Source organism: Phyllostomus discolor, chromosome 8 (assembly GCF_004126475.2).
Source record: "Phyllostomus discolor isolate MPI-MPIP mPhyDis1 chromosome 8, mPhyDis1.pri.v3, whole genome shotgun sequence".
Classification (NCBI taxonomy): domain Eukaryota; kingdom Metazoa; phylum Chordata; class Mammalia; order Chiroptera; family Phyllostomidae; genus Phyllostomus; species Phyllostomus discolor.
Window position 1 is genome coordinate 74,789,625 of NC_040910.2, and position 17,678 is coordinate 74,807,302.

A 17,678-nucleotide genomic window follows, 5' to 3' on the forward strand; every position below is an offset into this window, starting at 1 on the left:
TTCAGGTTTGAAGGGGTGAGTTTCAGAAAGACGACTCAGAGAGAGGCAGCCATTTCTCCACCTCCGTCTACTGTGTGCATGCATAGGGGCTCCTGGGCAGTGCCCTTCCCCTTTCTCCCTGATTTACGTCTTCTCCCCTCCCCTCCTCACTGTGTCTCCCTGGCCCAGGTGGGATTGGCACTGGTTGGGAGACAGGTCTGTTTCCAGAAGACAGAGGGTGGGCGTGGCTTTCCCAGCCCCGGGAATTACTGACACCTCAAGAGCTCCCCACTAGAGTAATCTGTCAGCAACAGTCCCCAAGATTTAACAGCTCAGTAACAGTCCCTGAGATGTCGCTATGGTTCCTTGCAAATAAGAAAGCACTCTCCCAGGCGGGGTGGCTTCACTGCAGACAGAGGCCATTGTCAAATGTGGGGGTTGAAGAGGACAGGCCTGCCAGTTCCAGCTGTACAGGCTGGAAGAGTCAGGACGTGGAGCCTGATTGGCAGCTGCTGAGTGGCTGTGTGCTACCAGGAAGGGGTCTTGTACTTTCTGGGCCCTGGTTTCTGTTCTGTGCAGTAAGGGAGTTGGCCGGGTCACCTATATGGTGCTGCCAGCTCTGCTCTTTTTAGGTTTTACTCTGTGGTTTCCTTCTCCATTCCCTGTGTTATTTCCCCTCTTCCTCCTTCTCTCACTGATCCCAGACTCCCCCCTGAGTCCTCCCTGCCCTAGGGAAGGCTTACTCAGCCCTGGGAATGTGCTACTTGGGGGTTGGGGCTGGGGCACTGCGGGACCCCAGCCAAGTGCCAGAAGACCATGAGGCAAGTACTTTTGAAGTGAAGACCCTCAGAAGTCCAGCCCCAGGGAAGCACCTGTGTGTGGACACACTCAAGAGGGGCTCCCAAGGAACCTCAGGCAGGCTGGGGTCCTGTGTCCGGGACTTGCCCACACTAGCCTCATCGGGAGGGTCTGGTCTTCACTCCCAGGCCTTAGAGAGATGTCTCTGAATTTCACGTTGGATGTGGATATGATGAAGCAGAGGAAGAGGCTACAGTTTCTGGACCAAAGAACTTGTCAGAGCTTCCTTCAGGAGTTGAGTGGCAGGACCTCTCTCTGTGAGAACCTCAAGCTCATCCCCACAGAGGGAGAGGTAAGTGAGGGACTTAGAAGGGTCCAGAGGGGTCTGTGTTGTTGAGAAAAGAACCGAGGGGTGTGCAGTGAAGGATATCTGTCTGTCCATACAAACTAGACAATCAAAATAATAATAGATCAAGAGCCAGGGGACTAAATGGTAATGAAAAAAAATACAGTAAAAAAAAAAAAAAGAACCACATAATGGTATGGGAGATGGAGTTAATCGTACCAGAAATACAGACTAAAGAAACCTACTGAAATTGAACACTAACTAGATCACCGAGCCTCCTGGCATCGGAGCAGAAAGAGAACTGTTCTAGTTGCTGTTTCTTCCCATCCCCGTGTCATCTCACCTGGTGACAGCAGTGGGGCTGGGGGTCCTTCGAATCGATGTCAGGAAAACGGAATGAGGGAAAGTAGAAACGGAAAGACAAAAGTTACCTTTCACAAAGGTTCACTCCTGACAAAGGTGCCCCGAGGCAGAGAAAGTGCTTGTCAGGGCTCAGAGCCTGACAGGACCTGGAACTTTGCATCTAAAAAGGTCATTTATTCCACTAACCTCATAAATTATGCTTCTGGCTACACATCCGTTCCCATATCTGTTCTGATTATTAACTGGATTAAGGGAGAGTTTCTAGTGAGTTTCTGTGGCTTCTTCACACAAAAGCACAACCACCTTTTCCACCGAGAGGCATGTTTGCCTCCTCTCACGCCAGAGCTTCCACCACGGCAGAAAGGCTCACTCAGAGAGAGTGAGCGATGTCATCCCAGGCAATCTCCTTGTTTTGGTTTTTACCTCTCTGATATGTCCTCCATGCAGCTCTGATCTTTCTTTGTAAACACAGATGTGACCACGAGTCTTCCCTTCCATGGCTCACATTTGCGTTTCCGAATCAAGTCGAATCAGTTTTAACTCAAGCCAGAATCACTCTGTGATTGGGGTGGAAACCATGAGGAGTTATGAGATCCGAGGCCATAGCAGATCAAGGGAGATTTTTTTTACCATGCTCTTGGCAGCTTGGCTAACTTAAAGTTTCCCTTCAGCCTGGCTTATGCAGAAGAGGCTTAGGACTTGTGGCTCGCTGCTTTCATTGCTTATTTCTTATTGTGACAACCTCACAATTAAAAGCATTCTCCCTGTCATCTTCTCCCCATCTCCAACTCCAACTCTGCGTTCCTTGGTGACGCTGCAGCTCTCTGAAGAGGACCACTTCTCCAACATCAGTATCTACGTCAGCTACCAACTCCAGACCCCCAAGGGCTTGAGCCACCATCCCCACCCTGTCCTGGACCTCTACAGCAAGACCTCCGCCATCTTCCAGGTGACTCTACCCACAGCTAGGACCACACCCTCCTGAGAGCCATCCCCCCAAAAGCACTTGTTCCCCTAACTTCAAAGATTGCTGTTAGAATCAGAAGCATGTTCAGACTGCATCTGGGCCCCTCCCTGACTGCACAAATGGACCTCACTGGTGGGTAGCCGCGTCTCTAAACTGCCACCCAAGGCTGGCTCCTCTATGTTCACAGAAAGTGCTTGCAGCGTGTCTCATGAAGTGTATGAATACACTGCCTGACTTGGCAAGAGTCTCCGACGACAGTGTGTATGTGGGGGCTTGACGGGAGCCGATCTGCCCTGCACTGCAGGGAGGTTGCCCTTTGGCGCACCTGTCTGCCCAGGTCCCGCTCAGGGCATTCGGGCCCGGTGTCTGGCCCACCAAACTTGCACCCTAAAGGGTGTGTATTGTTACAGGAAACTTTTCCCATAGAAAAGGGGAATCAGAGGGGAAAACAAACAGTCCTGATGCTGTGATACCTAAGGTGATTTTGCTTGTATCTAGGCCCCAGACCCTAGAATATTCTATCTGCCTGCCTTTAGATAGTCTTACGGGGTATAGAAAAGTCAACAGGTCCAAAGAAGTGACAATGTGAGCATTAAAACGTAATACTTACAGTCAGTTGGAATGAACCGAGTCTCCAAAATTAAAACTAAAAAGCCAAAAGTAGTTCATGCTGGCAAAAAAACTTCAAATAACGTATTTCCAGGTAACCATAGCACAGCCCTAACTGTCCACTCTTTTTACACAAATGCTGTATATTAATTAAATCACATAAGCTTCCAGCTCCAGTTTTGGCCAACAGCCAGTGTATCAATCACAGACAGCGAATAGAAACCAGAGGGCAACTAGATCAGGGTGACGTTTCCACTGTCCGTCTGCCCGGGGAGGGGGGAGGGGGGAGGGGGGAGGGGGGGAGGGGGAGGGGGAGGGGGGAGGGGGAGGGGGAGGGGGAGGGGGGATTCCTCGGGGACAAAGGTGTTCACCTTAATTTTTTTAGGCAAGAGACTTTATTTCACTTTTTTAAAATTTAAATTATTTTATTGTTCAATTACAGTTGTCCATATTTTCTCCCCACCCCTCCCAAGAGACTTTATTTTAAAAATATAATAGTGTATTTATTTTGTAAATAATTTTCTTAAATTTTGGTATTGACAGCAAGGTAGATGCCAAAAAGATTGGGAGAACTAATGTAATAAAGTTGAATCAATAAAGAGATTATCACTAATTATATATATTGTTTTTTTTTAAAGATTTTATTTATTTATTTTTAGAGAAGTGAAGGGAGGGAGAGAAACATCAATGTGTGGTTGCCTCTCATGCTCCCCCCCAGGGACCTGGCCCACAACCCAGGCACGTGCCCTGACTGGGAATAGAACCGGCAACCTTTCAGTTTTCAGGCCAGCACTCAATCTTCTGAGCCGCACCAGTCAGGGCTGTATTTTGTTTTTTTAAAAAACTTTATTTTGAAATAATAAAACTATTTCATACTATAAAATTATAAGAATAGTCCAAAAATCTCCATGCATTCTTTACCCATATTTCCCAAATGTTAACATTTTCACATATTATCACTCGCTTCATCATCATTCTCTCTCTATGTACAGAGACAGCACATACACAGGTATACATGGGTATTACACACATGTACACACATTCATATTCCTGAACCATTTGAAGTAAGTTATAGATTTTATGCCTATCAGTCTGCAATATTCAGTATATATTCCTAAAAAACAAGGACATTCTCTTATACAATCTCAGTGCAGTGATCAAAATCAGGAAACTAAAAAAATACTATTATTTACTCTATTTAAATTTCCTCAGTGGCCCTATTAATGTCCTGCGTTAGCGAAAGGAAAATGTCGTTCTGGCCCAGGACCCATGACTGCGCTTCGCCATCACTCACGTGCAGTCCTCTCGAACAGGCCAGGCTCTCAGCCTTTGTCTCATGGCTCTCACATCTTTGAAGGGGCAGGCCAGTTATTCTGCAGGGTGCTGTGCAACTTTTGTTTATCTGATGTGTCCTCGTGGTTAGACCCGGATGATGCATTTGGGCGAGGCTGTCCCAGTGGTGACGTTGTGTGCATCCGAGTGCGTCCGGTCAGGCCGCACCACGTCGTCCTATTACCATGCTGTTTCTCTTTGTGGTGTGTGAGCACCTCGTGGGGAGGGGCCTTCAGATGAGTGTGTATCTTGTTTAACATCCATTCATGATGCTTACCTGAATCGTGATTACTCTAGTGGTTTGGCAAGGACATTGTTATTCCACGGATAAAATGGATGAGGAGAAGTGATTTGGTATTAGTTCAAGCACATAGATATTTCCAGAGAATGAGTTTTAGCTGGGAGCTTAAGGCAGTTTCACCCTGCTTTCTTGCTGGGATTGGGTAAAAGAGAGCCGGCTACTTGGCTATATGAAAAACAAAACTGAAAAAAAGTAAAAAATACCTTCCCTGAAACTGTTGACCTGGTCAGAGTGTCAAGCTCTGATGTCTTCAAATTGCAACCCCCTCCTCCAGGAAGCAGAGGTTTGCTTTCTAGCTCCGGGCTGCCGTCAGTGCTCCAGACCCTGGACTGAGTCCTTGTGTACAGCTGCCGACATGGTCACTGGCTGCTGGGGAGATAAAGGCAGAGGTTTCCCAGTTAAGGAGCTGGCTGTGTTTCCTTCATAATAAAAAATAAACCCAGATTCTTCAGAAAATTTGAGTTTTCAACCTGAACTAGGATTTTTCAATCTGAACTGGGCCTTTGGCCCCGATGTGACTTTCTGAATTAGTTTGTTGTAGTGTGGGCAAGATCGCAAGGGGGCTATTTAACCTACAGAGAAGGCTGGCCATGGGGTCAGAGGACCTTGCAGGACTGGATGGCCCCGATGTGACTTTCTGAATTAGTTTGTTGTAGTGTGGGCAAGATCGCAAGGGGGCTATTTAACCTACAGAGAAGGCTGGCCATGGGGTCAGAGGACCTTGCAGGACTGGACCGTGACCATATTTGGTTAAGTGCCCTCCATACGTGCCCCTGCTCTTCCTCCCTCCGCTTGAAAGGACCGAGGAAGCTTTTCTTCATATAGGTTTTCCTCCCCTGAATTTCAAAGTGGTGAGTTGTGAGTGATGCTGTGACAGCCACTGCCTCCATGCCATGAAGGTCACCCCATTGTTGACCTTGGCCAGAGACTTCACTCATGGTATACCTGTGTTGTAGGAGTAGACACACCCCTTACCGTCACCTGTCACCTGACTGTTCCTCCTATCCCTGACAGATCAAGGAATGTCACGGTCACAGCTCTCTTGGCCAATGGACACAACCGCAGCCTGTCAGACAGCCTTCACCTCCCTGTAACTGTACTTCTTGAGAGTCAAAAGGAGGGACAGGCATGTCCCAAGGAGCAGATCATGAGGCAAGACTGCCGGGAATGGCGGGTCCCTGGGCTGACCCTGCCCCTTTCTGTGTCGTTACAGCTGCCCTATGAGAAGGCCTGCCGGAATAAGCTGTTTTGTGTTGCTGAGTTGCAGCTGGCCGTCACCACCTCTCAGTGAGTTGGATCCCTCATCACAGTTTCTGCAGCTAACTTCCTCCTGACGGCTTACCTGGGCAAACCCCTGATCAGGGTCAGCTGCATACCACCTTCCCCTTCCCCTCATGGCCCACGAAGGGCTTTTGCATTTTTTATCTCATTGCTTCCTCAACCATTCCATGAGGGAGGCAACACAGAGATCTGCTTTCCCATATTCCATAGAGAACAGACTCAGTAGCTGAGAGCCTGCATGGGTCGCCGAGGTATCTGGTGGACTTGAACCCAGGTCTCTTGATATCCAAGGCAATGCTATTTTCATAGCCCAGTGTCTCTCCTGGGACCACCTCAGTTAGAGGTAACCTCTTCCCTGACTCACCTTATTGTTTAACTCATTAGATATTTATGGCACATCACCTCTGTGCCAAGCACTCTAGGTACTGGAGACGCATCAGTGAACAACACAGACAGAAAGCCCTGCCCTCCTGCTGCTGTTAGGGGGAGAAGATAATGAATAACTAAATATTATGTTGTCAGGATGTACTATGCCGGAAAATAAGGTGGGGAAAGTGGGAGGGAGTGCTGGAAGGGGAGGTGGTGGCAGTTTTAAACAGCAGTCAGGAAAAGGTCCTGCTGAGGAGACACTTTGGTACACACAGGGGGAGGTCAAGGAATGAGCTACGTGGGCACCTGAAGGAGAAGTGACTGCAGGTGCCCTGAGATGGGAGCACCTGGAGTTGGGGGAGTGGCCCGGACCCCATGTGGTTGCAGTAGGACTAGGAGGGAAAGGCAGTGCTGCATGGGCCCTGCACGGGGCTTTTACTGTGAGCTGGGAAGCCAGAGGAATGATGTGATTTTTCACTTTTATCAGGACCGTTCTTGCTGTGGTGTGAAGAACAGACTGTAGGAGCAAAGGTGGAAGCAGGGAGATAGGAAGGAGCTCTTCTAATCCCTCAGGCGAGGAGTGATGGTGGCTTGGGCCAGAGTGGTAGCGATGGAGGTGGCTGCATTTTGAAGTCGGAGCCCACAGGACTTGATGAGAGACTGGATGTGGGGAGGGAGGGAAAGAGAGGGCTCTAAGACATCTTCAAGGTTTCAGCCTGAGCACCTAGAACTGTGCTATCCAATTTAAATGAAAGTTGATTAAATACAATGGAAATTTCAGTCCCTCGGTTGTGCTACGCACATTTCAAGTGCTCAGGACCCACACAGCGCTAGTGATATTAAACGACACAGCTGTGCGCTGTTTCCATGACTGCGAAGGTTCTGTTGGACCGCACTGAATTCTAGAATGACAGTGATGCCAAGACCTGAACTGGGGAAGCCTTTGGAAGAATGATTTTGGAAGGCTGGGTGGGGAGGAAGAGATCAGGAGTTTGGTTTGGGCACGTGGTGGTCTTAAAAGGCCCTCCTGGCTATCAGTGCTCTGTGTGCAGCATGGTACTGATGGTCAGTGGCTGGAGTTGGTGTCCACGGGGAAGACACTGTTCCCCAAGTCCTGGTAGGTTTTCTCATAGACATTTTCAGGACTTGCATTTCAGACATGAATTACTTAGTGCTGCCCATCTCAGTCTCTAAGGATCCAATTCAAGACTTTTAAGTGCTTTGGAATCCAGCCTAACAAGCAGGCACAGCTGTTTCCAGCAGGGAATTAATTACAGCCAAGAGCCGCCCTCTCAGCCAATTCCTTGTGAACTGGAGATGCTGCACACAGGGCTGGCCCGACACCGCCCCCTAGTGTACACAGCAAGCAGCCTCTTCTTTTCTCAAAAGTATAAAAAATACTTAATCTTCAGCATCCAAACGCTTCAGTGGTCTCTGACCTTGCTGTGGACATGGGCCTCCTAAAGGATCTAAGGAAAACTGCAGACCCTTCTCCCTAGAAGATCAATGTGCACACATCCGTGTTTGCATTCGGGCCTCCGACACTGTCCCTGGCCCTCAGGTTAAGAACCCCTGTTACTACTCCGACTCTTAGATCTCTCTCCTGGGTTCTGAAACATTATGTCCAACTGACATTTCAACATCTCTACCTTCTTATCTGAAAAAAAAAAAAAAAACAAAAAAAACCCCCCAAAACAAACCCAAACACCTCTCATCATGTCCCAGACTGAACTCTTCCACCCTTTAGTCTTCCGCCTGTGGTCTCCCTCATCAGTCATCCAGGCTGGAAACTTAGGACTCATTCTTGGGTTTTCTCTCCTTTTTGCCCTGCCGGCAAGCACGGCCTTACCACCTCTGGTTTCTACTCCTCCTCTCCACCCCAGCCGCTACTGTCTTATTTCAGGTGTGTGTCATCTCTCAGATGGCTCTCCACAGCAGGCTCTGTCTCTGGCCCTCTCTCCCTCCAATCAATCTGTTATCTTCCCAGCTGTGATAAAAAACAAAAACAATACAACAAAACAAATGGTTACTTCCCAGAGCTACATGTTCCATCTCTGACTGTTTCAGATGGTGGGACAGTTTCCTTCGTACTGTTGAGACATTTTCCTGCAGACCTCGGTTACTGATAGTTGCTCTGCACTCTGGGGCCTCAGTGCCTCTGCAGACTGAAGGGAGCGCTTGCAAATCCCCGTCCTCGCTTCACGGGGCTGAACAGACTCACATGTTAAACTGTAGCCTTTACATCGGAAGGGCCTGAATGATTTTGTGGATGGGAAAGCTAAGGCCACAAGAGGGGCAGGGGCAGGGGCGGGAGTGGCATCTGTCTCATGCACCACTGCTCCCCGGTGTTGAACAGGGTGTCTGGTGCAGAGAAGCTGCTACCTAAATATGTGAAATGGATGGGTTTGTGTGATGAGTGGTTGAAAGAGGAATTTAGATCCAATTTTCCCAATTTCTTTTTGAGGCTGTTATACCTTAGGCAGCAAATTAGAGAGCCTCTCTTGGCTTCTATTTCCTTCTGTATAAAATGGAGAATACCCATCCTGTTTCACAGGGTTATTGTGAGGATACCCTGAGCATGTGAAGCATTTAGCACAGTCCCTGGTACATAATAAACACTAAAAGTATAGCCATTATTATTATTTCACAGGGTGACTGAGGTGGGTGTGGAGGTCTGGGTGTCTGCTCATGTTAAGGGGAAGAAAATCTAAGCTAAATGTATCCTTTAGGCAACTTATCTAAGAGGTTAGTTAGAAATGTGCTATTGCATTGCATCGAGGTTTTTACAGAATGAATGAACTGGTAACACTTATCTATTTGCCTACCCTGTGCAGGCAGAGATTGGTGGTGGGTGTCACAAAGGAGCTGACAATGAACATTAACCTAACTAACTCTGGGGAAGACTCCTACATGACAAGCATGGCTTTGACTTACCCCGGAAACCTCCTGTTTAAGAGAATACAAAAGGTAACTCTGACAGCAGTTTTGGAAACATGCCGCTCACGGCTTTCCCTCCCTGCAGACCTGCTTTTCTACAGCAACCTTCTAACTCTGCCTCCAGCCTCATCTTGGTCAGTTCCAAGAAATGAGCATTAACTAGATGCGTCCAACTTTATGCCGTGGGTCCAATGGTGCCATTCATCTCGCAAGCCTTCAATGGTACCCTTTTACTGCACAATCACTCCTCCCTGCTTGCGTTCTTTCTTAACCCAGATTCTGAGAGAGAAATGATCTCTCATAAACTAGCCAGGACTAAAAAGTAGAAGTCTGCCCTGCCATTTATCAGCCTGGGATTGCAGACACAAAGCCAGCTGCAAGATACTAGGGAATGGCATTTTGCCTAAGGACATCCTGCAGCTGTGAAGTATCATAGCACTGAGAAGTGTTGTTCCCCAAAATCACTGACCATCAAACTTTGCTGTTTGAAGTTCTATCTGTAATTGTGGAATCATCTCACTTTCGCCTGGACAATCTAAGTCACTTTGATGAGAACAAGCAGTCTAGATTCACCCGCAGTACAGCACTATGCATGATGCATTTCTGGACAGAACTTCACACTCATCTTAATCGTTTGCAAAGAAATGGGTCCCTGGGCCCACTTTGCAGTGCACTTCTGATGCTGAGTGACCCTTTGACACACAGTCCTGCTTTATTTATCTATTTTTATCCTCATCCAAGGACATGCTTATTGATTTTAGAGAGAGGGAAAGGGAGAGAGGGGGAGAGAAAAATCAGTTCATTGTCTCACACATGCCCCAACTGGGGCTTAATCTGCAACCTAGGCATGTGCCCTGACCAGAAACCAAACATGGGAGCTTTCGGTTTATGGGGCGAGGCACACCAGCTGAGGCAGCTGGCTTTATTTTGAGCCTATCAAAACACTGCTTCATTCACATTTCACCTGAACACCACCCTTTCCCAGAGTCCTTTAATAACTATCTTTTCCTTTGTTTGCTAAGACAGACCAGCGCAGTTTTCCTCACTGTAATGGACCAATAAAGCTGGCTTCACCCCTGATGGTCTCAGGCTATTTGGGCTAGGGTAGCATCCCTTATATGAAAAGAATGAAATGATCTCCTAAGCATCTAGAATGGACTAGTGATGCACCCTCCTTGGGAGAATTGATAGTAGTCGCTTAAATCCTTTTCTGTATTCAGTGGTCCGGAGGAGGAGCCATGGTTGAAGGCGGCAGGGTGGTGCTGGGGCTCGTGCCAGCCTTCCAGCCACCACAGTAGGTTAATTTGTGTTGGCCTGTGGCCTGATGCACATGTCTCCTTCCCCATGAAGACTTTCAGTTTCCTCCGAATTCGAACTCATCTCTTTCTCTACTGCTTTGCTCTGTACCTCTCACAGAACCACTCCCTAGGCCTTGTGTTTAAATTGCTCAACCATCTACTACTGAGCCCTCCTGCCCAGGTTGTGAGGGAGACTAGGACCAAGTCTGAGTGGTGCACTCAGCTCTTAGCAGGGTGTCTTGCATGTGAGAAAAATCAGCAAATGGCACTGTAGATTTGTGTGAGGAAACTGCTTTTTTTTTTTTTTTTTCGTTTTAATAAGTCTTTTCTGTGTTAACAGCCTCCTTCCCCAAACATTCAGTGTGATGACCCTAAGCCAGCTGCTTCTGTCCTGGTCATGAACTGCAAGATCAGTCACCCCATACTCAAGAGGTCATCTGTGAGTCCGTTTTGATTGGCTGACTCTTCTCACTGCCCTAGACTTGTCTTCTACTTCCGTCTCATTGGAATTTCAGTTGTGGTCCCCACACTTCCCTGTACTGTACAGTCAATCCATAGCTGTGCTCAGACCTGCCAAGTTTGTTCTGAAAATAGGGAGTGGGGGGTGGGGGGTAGAGCCATAAATTGTTGGCTCACTGCAGTACAGCAGAGGCAGAGGGTAGTATAGAAGGGTCATGAGACCCGAAGTTATTAGTCCTGAGGTGAGTCTCTGATGTGCCACTGCCGATCTTTGAGCGGTGAGAATTTCTCAGATGCTTCCTCAGTTGTAAAAGGGGAATAAGAGGCTTGCATGGAATAATAAATGTGGAAGCATTCCAAGACACCAAAATGTGAGAAATATACAGCCTCTGGCAGAAGTAACACCTGCTTGAGAGAGGGTTGGTAAGGTAATAATATGGGTGTAATAATTTAATTTTAATTTGAACATTTCACCTAAAATGTCATATGGTGTGTTTGAGTGTGATACTGTTATGTTACAGAATTACATGCTTGTGATTTTGTAATAAAGGGGCATTATTTGTGCCGGAGCCTGTGTTTCCCCGGACTGTCTACTTAGTAGCAAGCAGTTTGAATTGTGAATAGTATAGAGAAGAATCAAGTTACTTTTTCTTTTTTTAATAGGCAAACTTCTCAGTAGTCTGGCAACTAAAGGAGGGTACCTTTCCGAACAGGACAGCTGACATCATTGTGAACATCACAAAGTAAGCAGTGTCCGTGTCATAGCAGACTGGGCTGTGGCCCTGGAAGAAGTCTCCCTGCCGTGTGGCTGCACAAGAACTATGGCTCCCTAACTGCCCAGGAAGAACCTCAGTGACCCCAGAAAAGGCACCTTTGTCCCCATGATTGTTATCAAAGAGATTTAAAACATTCTTTTATTGGCACACAAGTAAAACTGTGGTATAGTCTGGTAGAATGAGCCTTGGACTGGAGTTCTAGTTCTGGTTTATTTAACTTTGGGGAAGCTCTGTCATCTGTGAAACCTGTGTGTCTGGGGGTAGGGTGGGGGACAGTGTTGGGAAAGGGTTCTCAAATGAGAGTGATTCTGCACCCCAGGGGCAGTACCTGAAGGTGTTTTTGATTGACACAACTTGGGAGTGCTACCAGCATCTAGTGGGTGGAGACCAGGGATGCTGCTTAACATCTTGAACAATCAGGACAGTCTCTCACAAAGAATTACCTGGCCTGAAATATCAATATTGCTGAGGTTGAAAAACCCTTTTAAATCAAGGTTTCTCTAAGTATGGTCTTCTAGCAACTCTTCTGCACTCTGCTTATCTACAAGCCTTTTCTTATCTGACCCCTGATGACCCTGGGAAGCCAAGGCACAGAAGTAGACGTATGTACAAAGCAGGTGTGCTAAGAACTGACACTTTTATTTCTTAGTGCCAATGAAAGACTGTCTTTGGTCACAGAGACCCGGAGCCTTCAATTCAGGCATGCCTTCACTGCAGTTCTTCCCAAGTAAGTACCTTTAGGGGGCCAAAACCTACAGGACAGTTTCAGGTATTCCTTCTTGTAAGTGGAACTGGAGGGCAGGCTGGATGTGGGCACTGCTTTTCTTTGGGAGGAAGCTCCCACTGATCTCTAGGACCTTAACAGTCGGGTCCTAGAAACCCACAGTAGTAATTGAAGTAGTAGTGTCAACTGGTCTTGCTACCAAAAAGTACTGACATGATGCTAAGGAGGGAAGAAGATGGGCTCTGGGATTGAAAAGTAAGGAAGGGAAAGGTAAGGCCACTGAGAAAAATAATTATACCCAGAACCAGCCCACATATTCTGCCTGATCCCAACTGCCCTACCGCCAATTTACATTTTGGTATTTAGCTTTGAATCCTCTTAAGGAACCTGTCCTAGTGTATCCAAATGGTAGTGTTCAGGTTCACTTACAACAAGGGGGCCTTGAGGCTAGCACATGTCCTCTCCATTGCAGGCCATCAGTGATGTATGTGAACACAAGCCAGGAGCTCCGTGGCTCTGACTACAAAGAATTCCCCTTCAATGTAAGTGCTTAGTAATTATCATTGCAAAGCTGTAGGTGGCAAAGCGACACCAACTTAGACTTCCCACTCTTTTCTTTGCAGATACATGGCGAAAATTTATTTAAAGCTGAATTCCAGCTGCAAATCTGTGTTCCCATCAAATTACAAGGGCTCCGGCTTATAACAGTGAAGAAACTGACAAAGACTCAGGTACTTAGATGTGGTTCTTAATCCCAATCACATTTCTTTCCACAGTGACTTACGAATTCTCAAAAGTATAAAAACCAGAGTTCTAGAGTTAAAACAAGATTAGTTAACCTGGGAATACATTAGGAGTAAATTCCTTCATGTTCAGAAGGAATATAAACCACCCAGCTCTTAAAGCAACATTTGGTTCCCTTCCCTTGATGAGAAACAAGCAAAAATTCAAACCTTTTTAGTAGCCATGGAGACATTTATTTTCCTGTTGAAAATTGCTAGTCTACTTCTCTGTGATTGGCAAATGAGCTTGGTAAGTATGTGGCACTTCTTGGATGTCTCCCTATAAACTGGTTACCATCTTCCTTTTTTCTCTCCCTCCAGTCTGTCTGTCGTGGTCTCTGCTTTGCTGTCAGTTGACTCCTGATCTGTAGCATGGTTCCCAAAGCCAGCCTGATGATACCTACAGGCTCTGCAGGTTCTGATTAGTATGACAGCAGAGGTCTTGGGCTTTCCTGAATACTTTTTTCTTTAGGCTACATAAAGTGTCAAGGCTCAAAAATGAAATGTGCAAAGACATTTATAGAATGGACTCTGCTGACTGAAAGAGGGTTTATAAATTGTAGACACTTATTCTCGCGTGTATTCTTAAAGAATATTTGTCATTTAAACATTTCAGTTTCCACTTGGAAACAAAATTCTTCTTTGGAAAGCTGATTAGAAACATGGAAACAATGAGAATGTCACCCTCCTCTGGGGATAGAGGTTGAAAACAGCACTGGTGGGGGGGGGGCTTTCGAGACTAGTGGCCTCGAAGTTTAGGGTAGTAAGGCACCTCTGACTTACTTAAATAGACTGTGTTGGCAGAGCAGGTCAGTGGCAGAGCTGAAGTTCAGCATTGTCTTATGGAAATGCAGGATCTTTTGCCTCATTTGCTTCATGGAAGGGGTGTTACGTTTAGTCCTGAAGGTCATTTCTTTCAGAATCTTGTCTGTGAGGTAATGTAGCCAGAGCACATTACTATAAGGGTGATACTCACCCCAGCAGTTGTTGTTCTCCTTCCTCATGAGCCTGTAAATCTCAAACTGGTAGTCACCTTCGCCTGTAAATAGGTCCTCATCCATGGAAATGTCGCAGAAAACCACGATCCCATCCCGTTCCAGGCGTGACAGGGTGTAGTCAATGATGTTGACTTGCAGCCCACGGGTGGGGATAGTACTGGTCTTCCCATTGAGGGTGTAGTGGACTTCTTTGAGGCTGGTCTTCTTTAAGAGCACATTCCCCCAGTGTAAGTCCCGGTGCTCAAAGTGCAGTGATGCTTCTGCCACAGCGAGGGATGCAGTGACCTGGTGTAGAATGCTCTTTGCAGTAGCTATGGAGGAGAGCTCCCTTCTCATTTGCTCTAAGTCAATCCCTCCAGATTCAAATTCTAGCACAATGAAGAGCTGGTCTTCCTCAAAAAAGTCAGGCCGGTCATTTGCAGACCCTTTGGTTGACTTATAATGATCCCAGGCTTTGAGGAGCAAGGGAGGGTAAGGTCCTTGAACACAGTGCACTGAGTTCAGCCCAATAAAGCCTTCTGTGCGGTTGCATACCTCATCTGACAAGAGGCTCAATTCTTTGGAGATGATGATCTCTGGAAGGATTTCCTCAAAAGTTTTCTGATGTGTTCCATTGATTAAATCTGGTCCTTCAATAGCAATGATTTTTAGGGCAACAGGTATATGATTAACAACTGCTTGAAACACTTCGCCAAATACCCCCTCCCCAATCTTCTTACAGGATTCCAGTTTTTCCATGGAAAGGCAAGAGCTAAAGGGGACAAGACCCTCCTGGTTGCATTCCCTAAAAACCTTTTCAGCATAAGATGCCTTTTTGTCTGCGACATGTAGTGTCTTTAAGGGGCTCAACAAATACATAGAAGAGGAGTGCCAAGGGGACAAAGCACTGTTTGTTGTGTTCATGACAGGAGGGCTTGGATTTTCTGATATGAGGGAGCCAGAGGGAGAACTGGCAATGTCGTTGCTGCTGCTGCACACCTCTGACAGTGCAGTCACGATCTTCTTCTTGTGGAAACTGAAGGAAGCCCTGGCTTTAGTCCAAGAGCTGTCCTTCTGTAAATGAGTCAAGTTCTGGGTGAGGAATGAGTCTTTTTCCATATTTTGGCCCTTTTTAAACTTGTTGCATTGGAGGAGGGAGGTTTCTACTGCCTCCTGATGTTTCCTTTTCCGTCTTGGGCCAGTTCTCTGGGGCCTTTTCATTTTCCCATTGGCCTCCTCATAGACTGTCTGGACAGACCCTTGAGCCCCAGTCTCTAGACATGAGTCCTGGGCTGTGGCCCTCTTCCTTCGGATGCTTGATAAAACTGGGCTCTCCAGCCTCTTCCCCACCAGTACCCTTTCACAGCAGGTCTCCCTCATACTCTTCCCATCTGTCCCAAACTCAGAATCCTCATGGTTTCCTGTGTCCGTAAGGGTACAGTGAGCTGACCTGAGGCTGGCACTGGCGTGGTGGGTCAACCTGGTGAACCTGCCTCCTCCTGTTGCTGCCTCCTGGGAGCAGGGATAAGGTGCTTGGTCCAAAGAAGTTGCACCCAGAGGGGCGGAGGGGCCGATAACACTGTCTCCTGGCACTGGAGACCCAGAGCCAGGGCCCGGAGAGGCCGGGGAGCTAAACAGGGAGGCACTGGTGCCCAGCTCGCCGCCGTCCCTGGACTGGCTGCATACACTGAGGCCGGGGCTGAAGCGGCCCGGGCTGCTGGGCGGTGAGCCGCAGGGGGTGCTGCACTTCTGCGGGGGCCGCGCTCGCGGCCTCAGGCGTCTTGGGGTCACGATCAGGCTCGGCTGGTCATTGGAGAGTCGACCGCCAGCTCGCCTCTGCCGCCGACCCACCTGGCTGCAGAAGTCGGGGTCGTCAGAATCGTCGGAAGTGACAGACTGCGAGGGTTCCTCGCTGCTGCTGGCGTTGCTGCTGCTGGTGCTGCTGAAGAAACGCTTTGGATCTTGAGGCGCGAACCACTGCGCGCCTGCCCGGCCCGGCCGCCGAGGCCCCCAGCTGCCCGCAGCCCCGTACGTTCGTAAGAGCCGATTCCTGTGTCGCGGGAGTGACGCCGCCATAGCTCTCACCCGCCAATCGATTTAAATGCAAACACCGCGAGACAACCTCACTGACGCAGGCGCAGAGGCGCCAGCCGGCAGGCCCGCCCATCCGGTCGTAATGCACCATCCTACGCGCACGCGTATTTCTACGGACTCTTTGGAGCTACCGGCTCTGACGGATTGTTTCAGTGGTTTCGGTTCTTATTGTGTAGCGGTAATGGCTCTCGTTTCAGGATTACACTGTGTGCACCCAGAGTCGGGAGCGCGCTTGTGGGAGCGATCCGGTTCAGGTGAGCGCTGTGGGCCCCAGAGGCCAAGGGAGGGAGGAAGGCTTGAAGCAGATGACGAGAGGCCCCGATACTACTTTTCCGACCCTTGCCCACCCCCTGCCCTCGCAACGCAAGCGGGGCGGCCCCAGTGCCCTCCTTAGCTCCTTCACTGGATCACGTTTGCCTAGGTCGTGCCTTTGCTTTGGCCAAGGTGAGCGATGCAGCCGCTCTCATCTGTGTTGTGAGACTTTTAGGTACTCTGTGTGCTGTGTTAAAATCCCAGCTTTCCCATACGAAGAGGGATTGTGCTAACTAGACTTTCCTCTTCCAGCATGTGGAGGAATGGCATTCAGTGAGCTGTGCCATCAGTTCGGATAAAGAAAATGTAACGGTAGCTGTGGAGATCTCCGTGAATGAAGCCAAGCAGGTACTTGAGACTGTGAAATGCTCCAGAGTTGATTATCCTGCAACTCACGGGCATCTGTCTCCCGTAGAAAGGGTAATAGCAGGATACTAGCATCTCAAATATAACACGTCCCTTGACCCACATTCTGCTCCCGCTTGTTCCTTACCCGATTACACAGGATAACTTACACTGCAGTTACTTTCTAGGAATTTCTTGGGACTCCTCGTTTTCTTACATGCCCGTACCTATTCCAACAGCAAGTTCCATCATTCCACTTCCCAAATACCGTATTTTGCTGTGTATAATGTGCACTGTTTTGCCCAAAATTTTAGGGGAAAATAGGGATGTGCATTATACGTGGGTAGTACTAATTCTGTATCTACATAAATGTTTTTAAGTCTTTTATTTATGTTTATGCGTTAAAAGTGTAGCTCTAAGAAGCAATAACGATGTCCGTATGTTCAAAAATAAATGCTAAAATTCCTTTCTAGTACCCAAAACAAGGATCTCAATATAAATAAATTAAAAATTGAATTAAGAACTTAAAGTGAAAGATTTTTTCCCCTGAAAGTTTGGTCCCAAAACGTGGGTGTGGATTATACAGGGCAAAATAGGGTATATTCTAAATCCATGCACACCCCTCCCCA

General features: G+C 47.7%; 2 protein-coding genes across 2 annotated transcripts in view; one reads left to right on the forward strand and one right to left on the reverse strand.

Moving 5' to 3' along the window:
* The window catches only part of ITGAE (integrin subunit alpha E), a 59,495-nt gene that overhangs the window by 34,403 nt on the left and 7,414 nt on the right, over positions 1 to 17,678 (forward strand). The window contains exons 18-28 of the mRNA XM_036033265.1: positions 966 to 1,129; positions 2,307 to 2,435; positions 5,909 to 5,982; positions 9,180 to 9,312; positions 10,921 to 11,019; positions 11,703 to 11,782; positions 12,465 to 12,542; positions 13,012 to 13,081; positions 13,163 to 13,270; positions 16,590 to 16,646; positions 16,957 to 17,052. Of these exons, the coding sequence (XP_035889158.1) occupies positions 966 to 1,129; positions 2,307 to 2,435; positions 5,909 to 5,982; positions 9,180 to 9,312; positions 10,921 to 11,019; positions 11,703 to 11,782; positions 12,465 to 12,542; positions 13,012 to 13,081; positions 13,163 to 13,270; positions 16,590 to 16,646; positions 16,957 to 17,052 (1,088 nt within the window). The remainder of the gene's footprint in view (positions 1 to 965; positions 1,130 to 2,306; positions 2,436 to 5,908; positions 5,983 to 9,179; positions 9,313 to 10,920; positions 11,020 to 11,702; positions 11,783 to 12,464; positions 12,543 to 13,011; positions 13,082 to 13,162; positions 13,271 to 16,589; positions 16,647 to 16,956; positions 17,053 to 17,678) is intronic.
* HASPIN (histone H3 associated protein kinase) lies at positions 13,907 to 16,400 on the reverse strand. The gene has a single exon (XM_028534322.2). The coding sequence runs from the start codon at positions 16,372 to 16,374 to the stop codon at positions 14,101 to 14,103; it is 2,274 nt and encodes a 757-aa protein (XP_028390123.1). The 5' UTR covers positions 16,375 to 16,400; the 3' UTR covers positions 13,907 to 14,100.

What these genes read in the sequence shown, in the direction of transcription:
- HASPIN (XM_028534322.2), bottom strand. Translation starts at nt 16,374, where the DNA reads ATGGCGGCGTCACTCCCGCGACACAGGAATCGGCTCTTACGAACGTAC.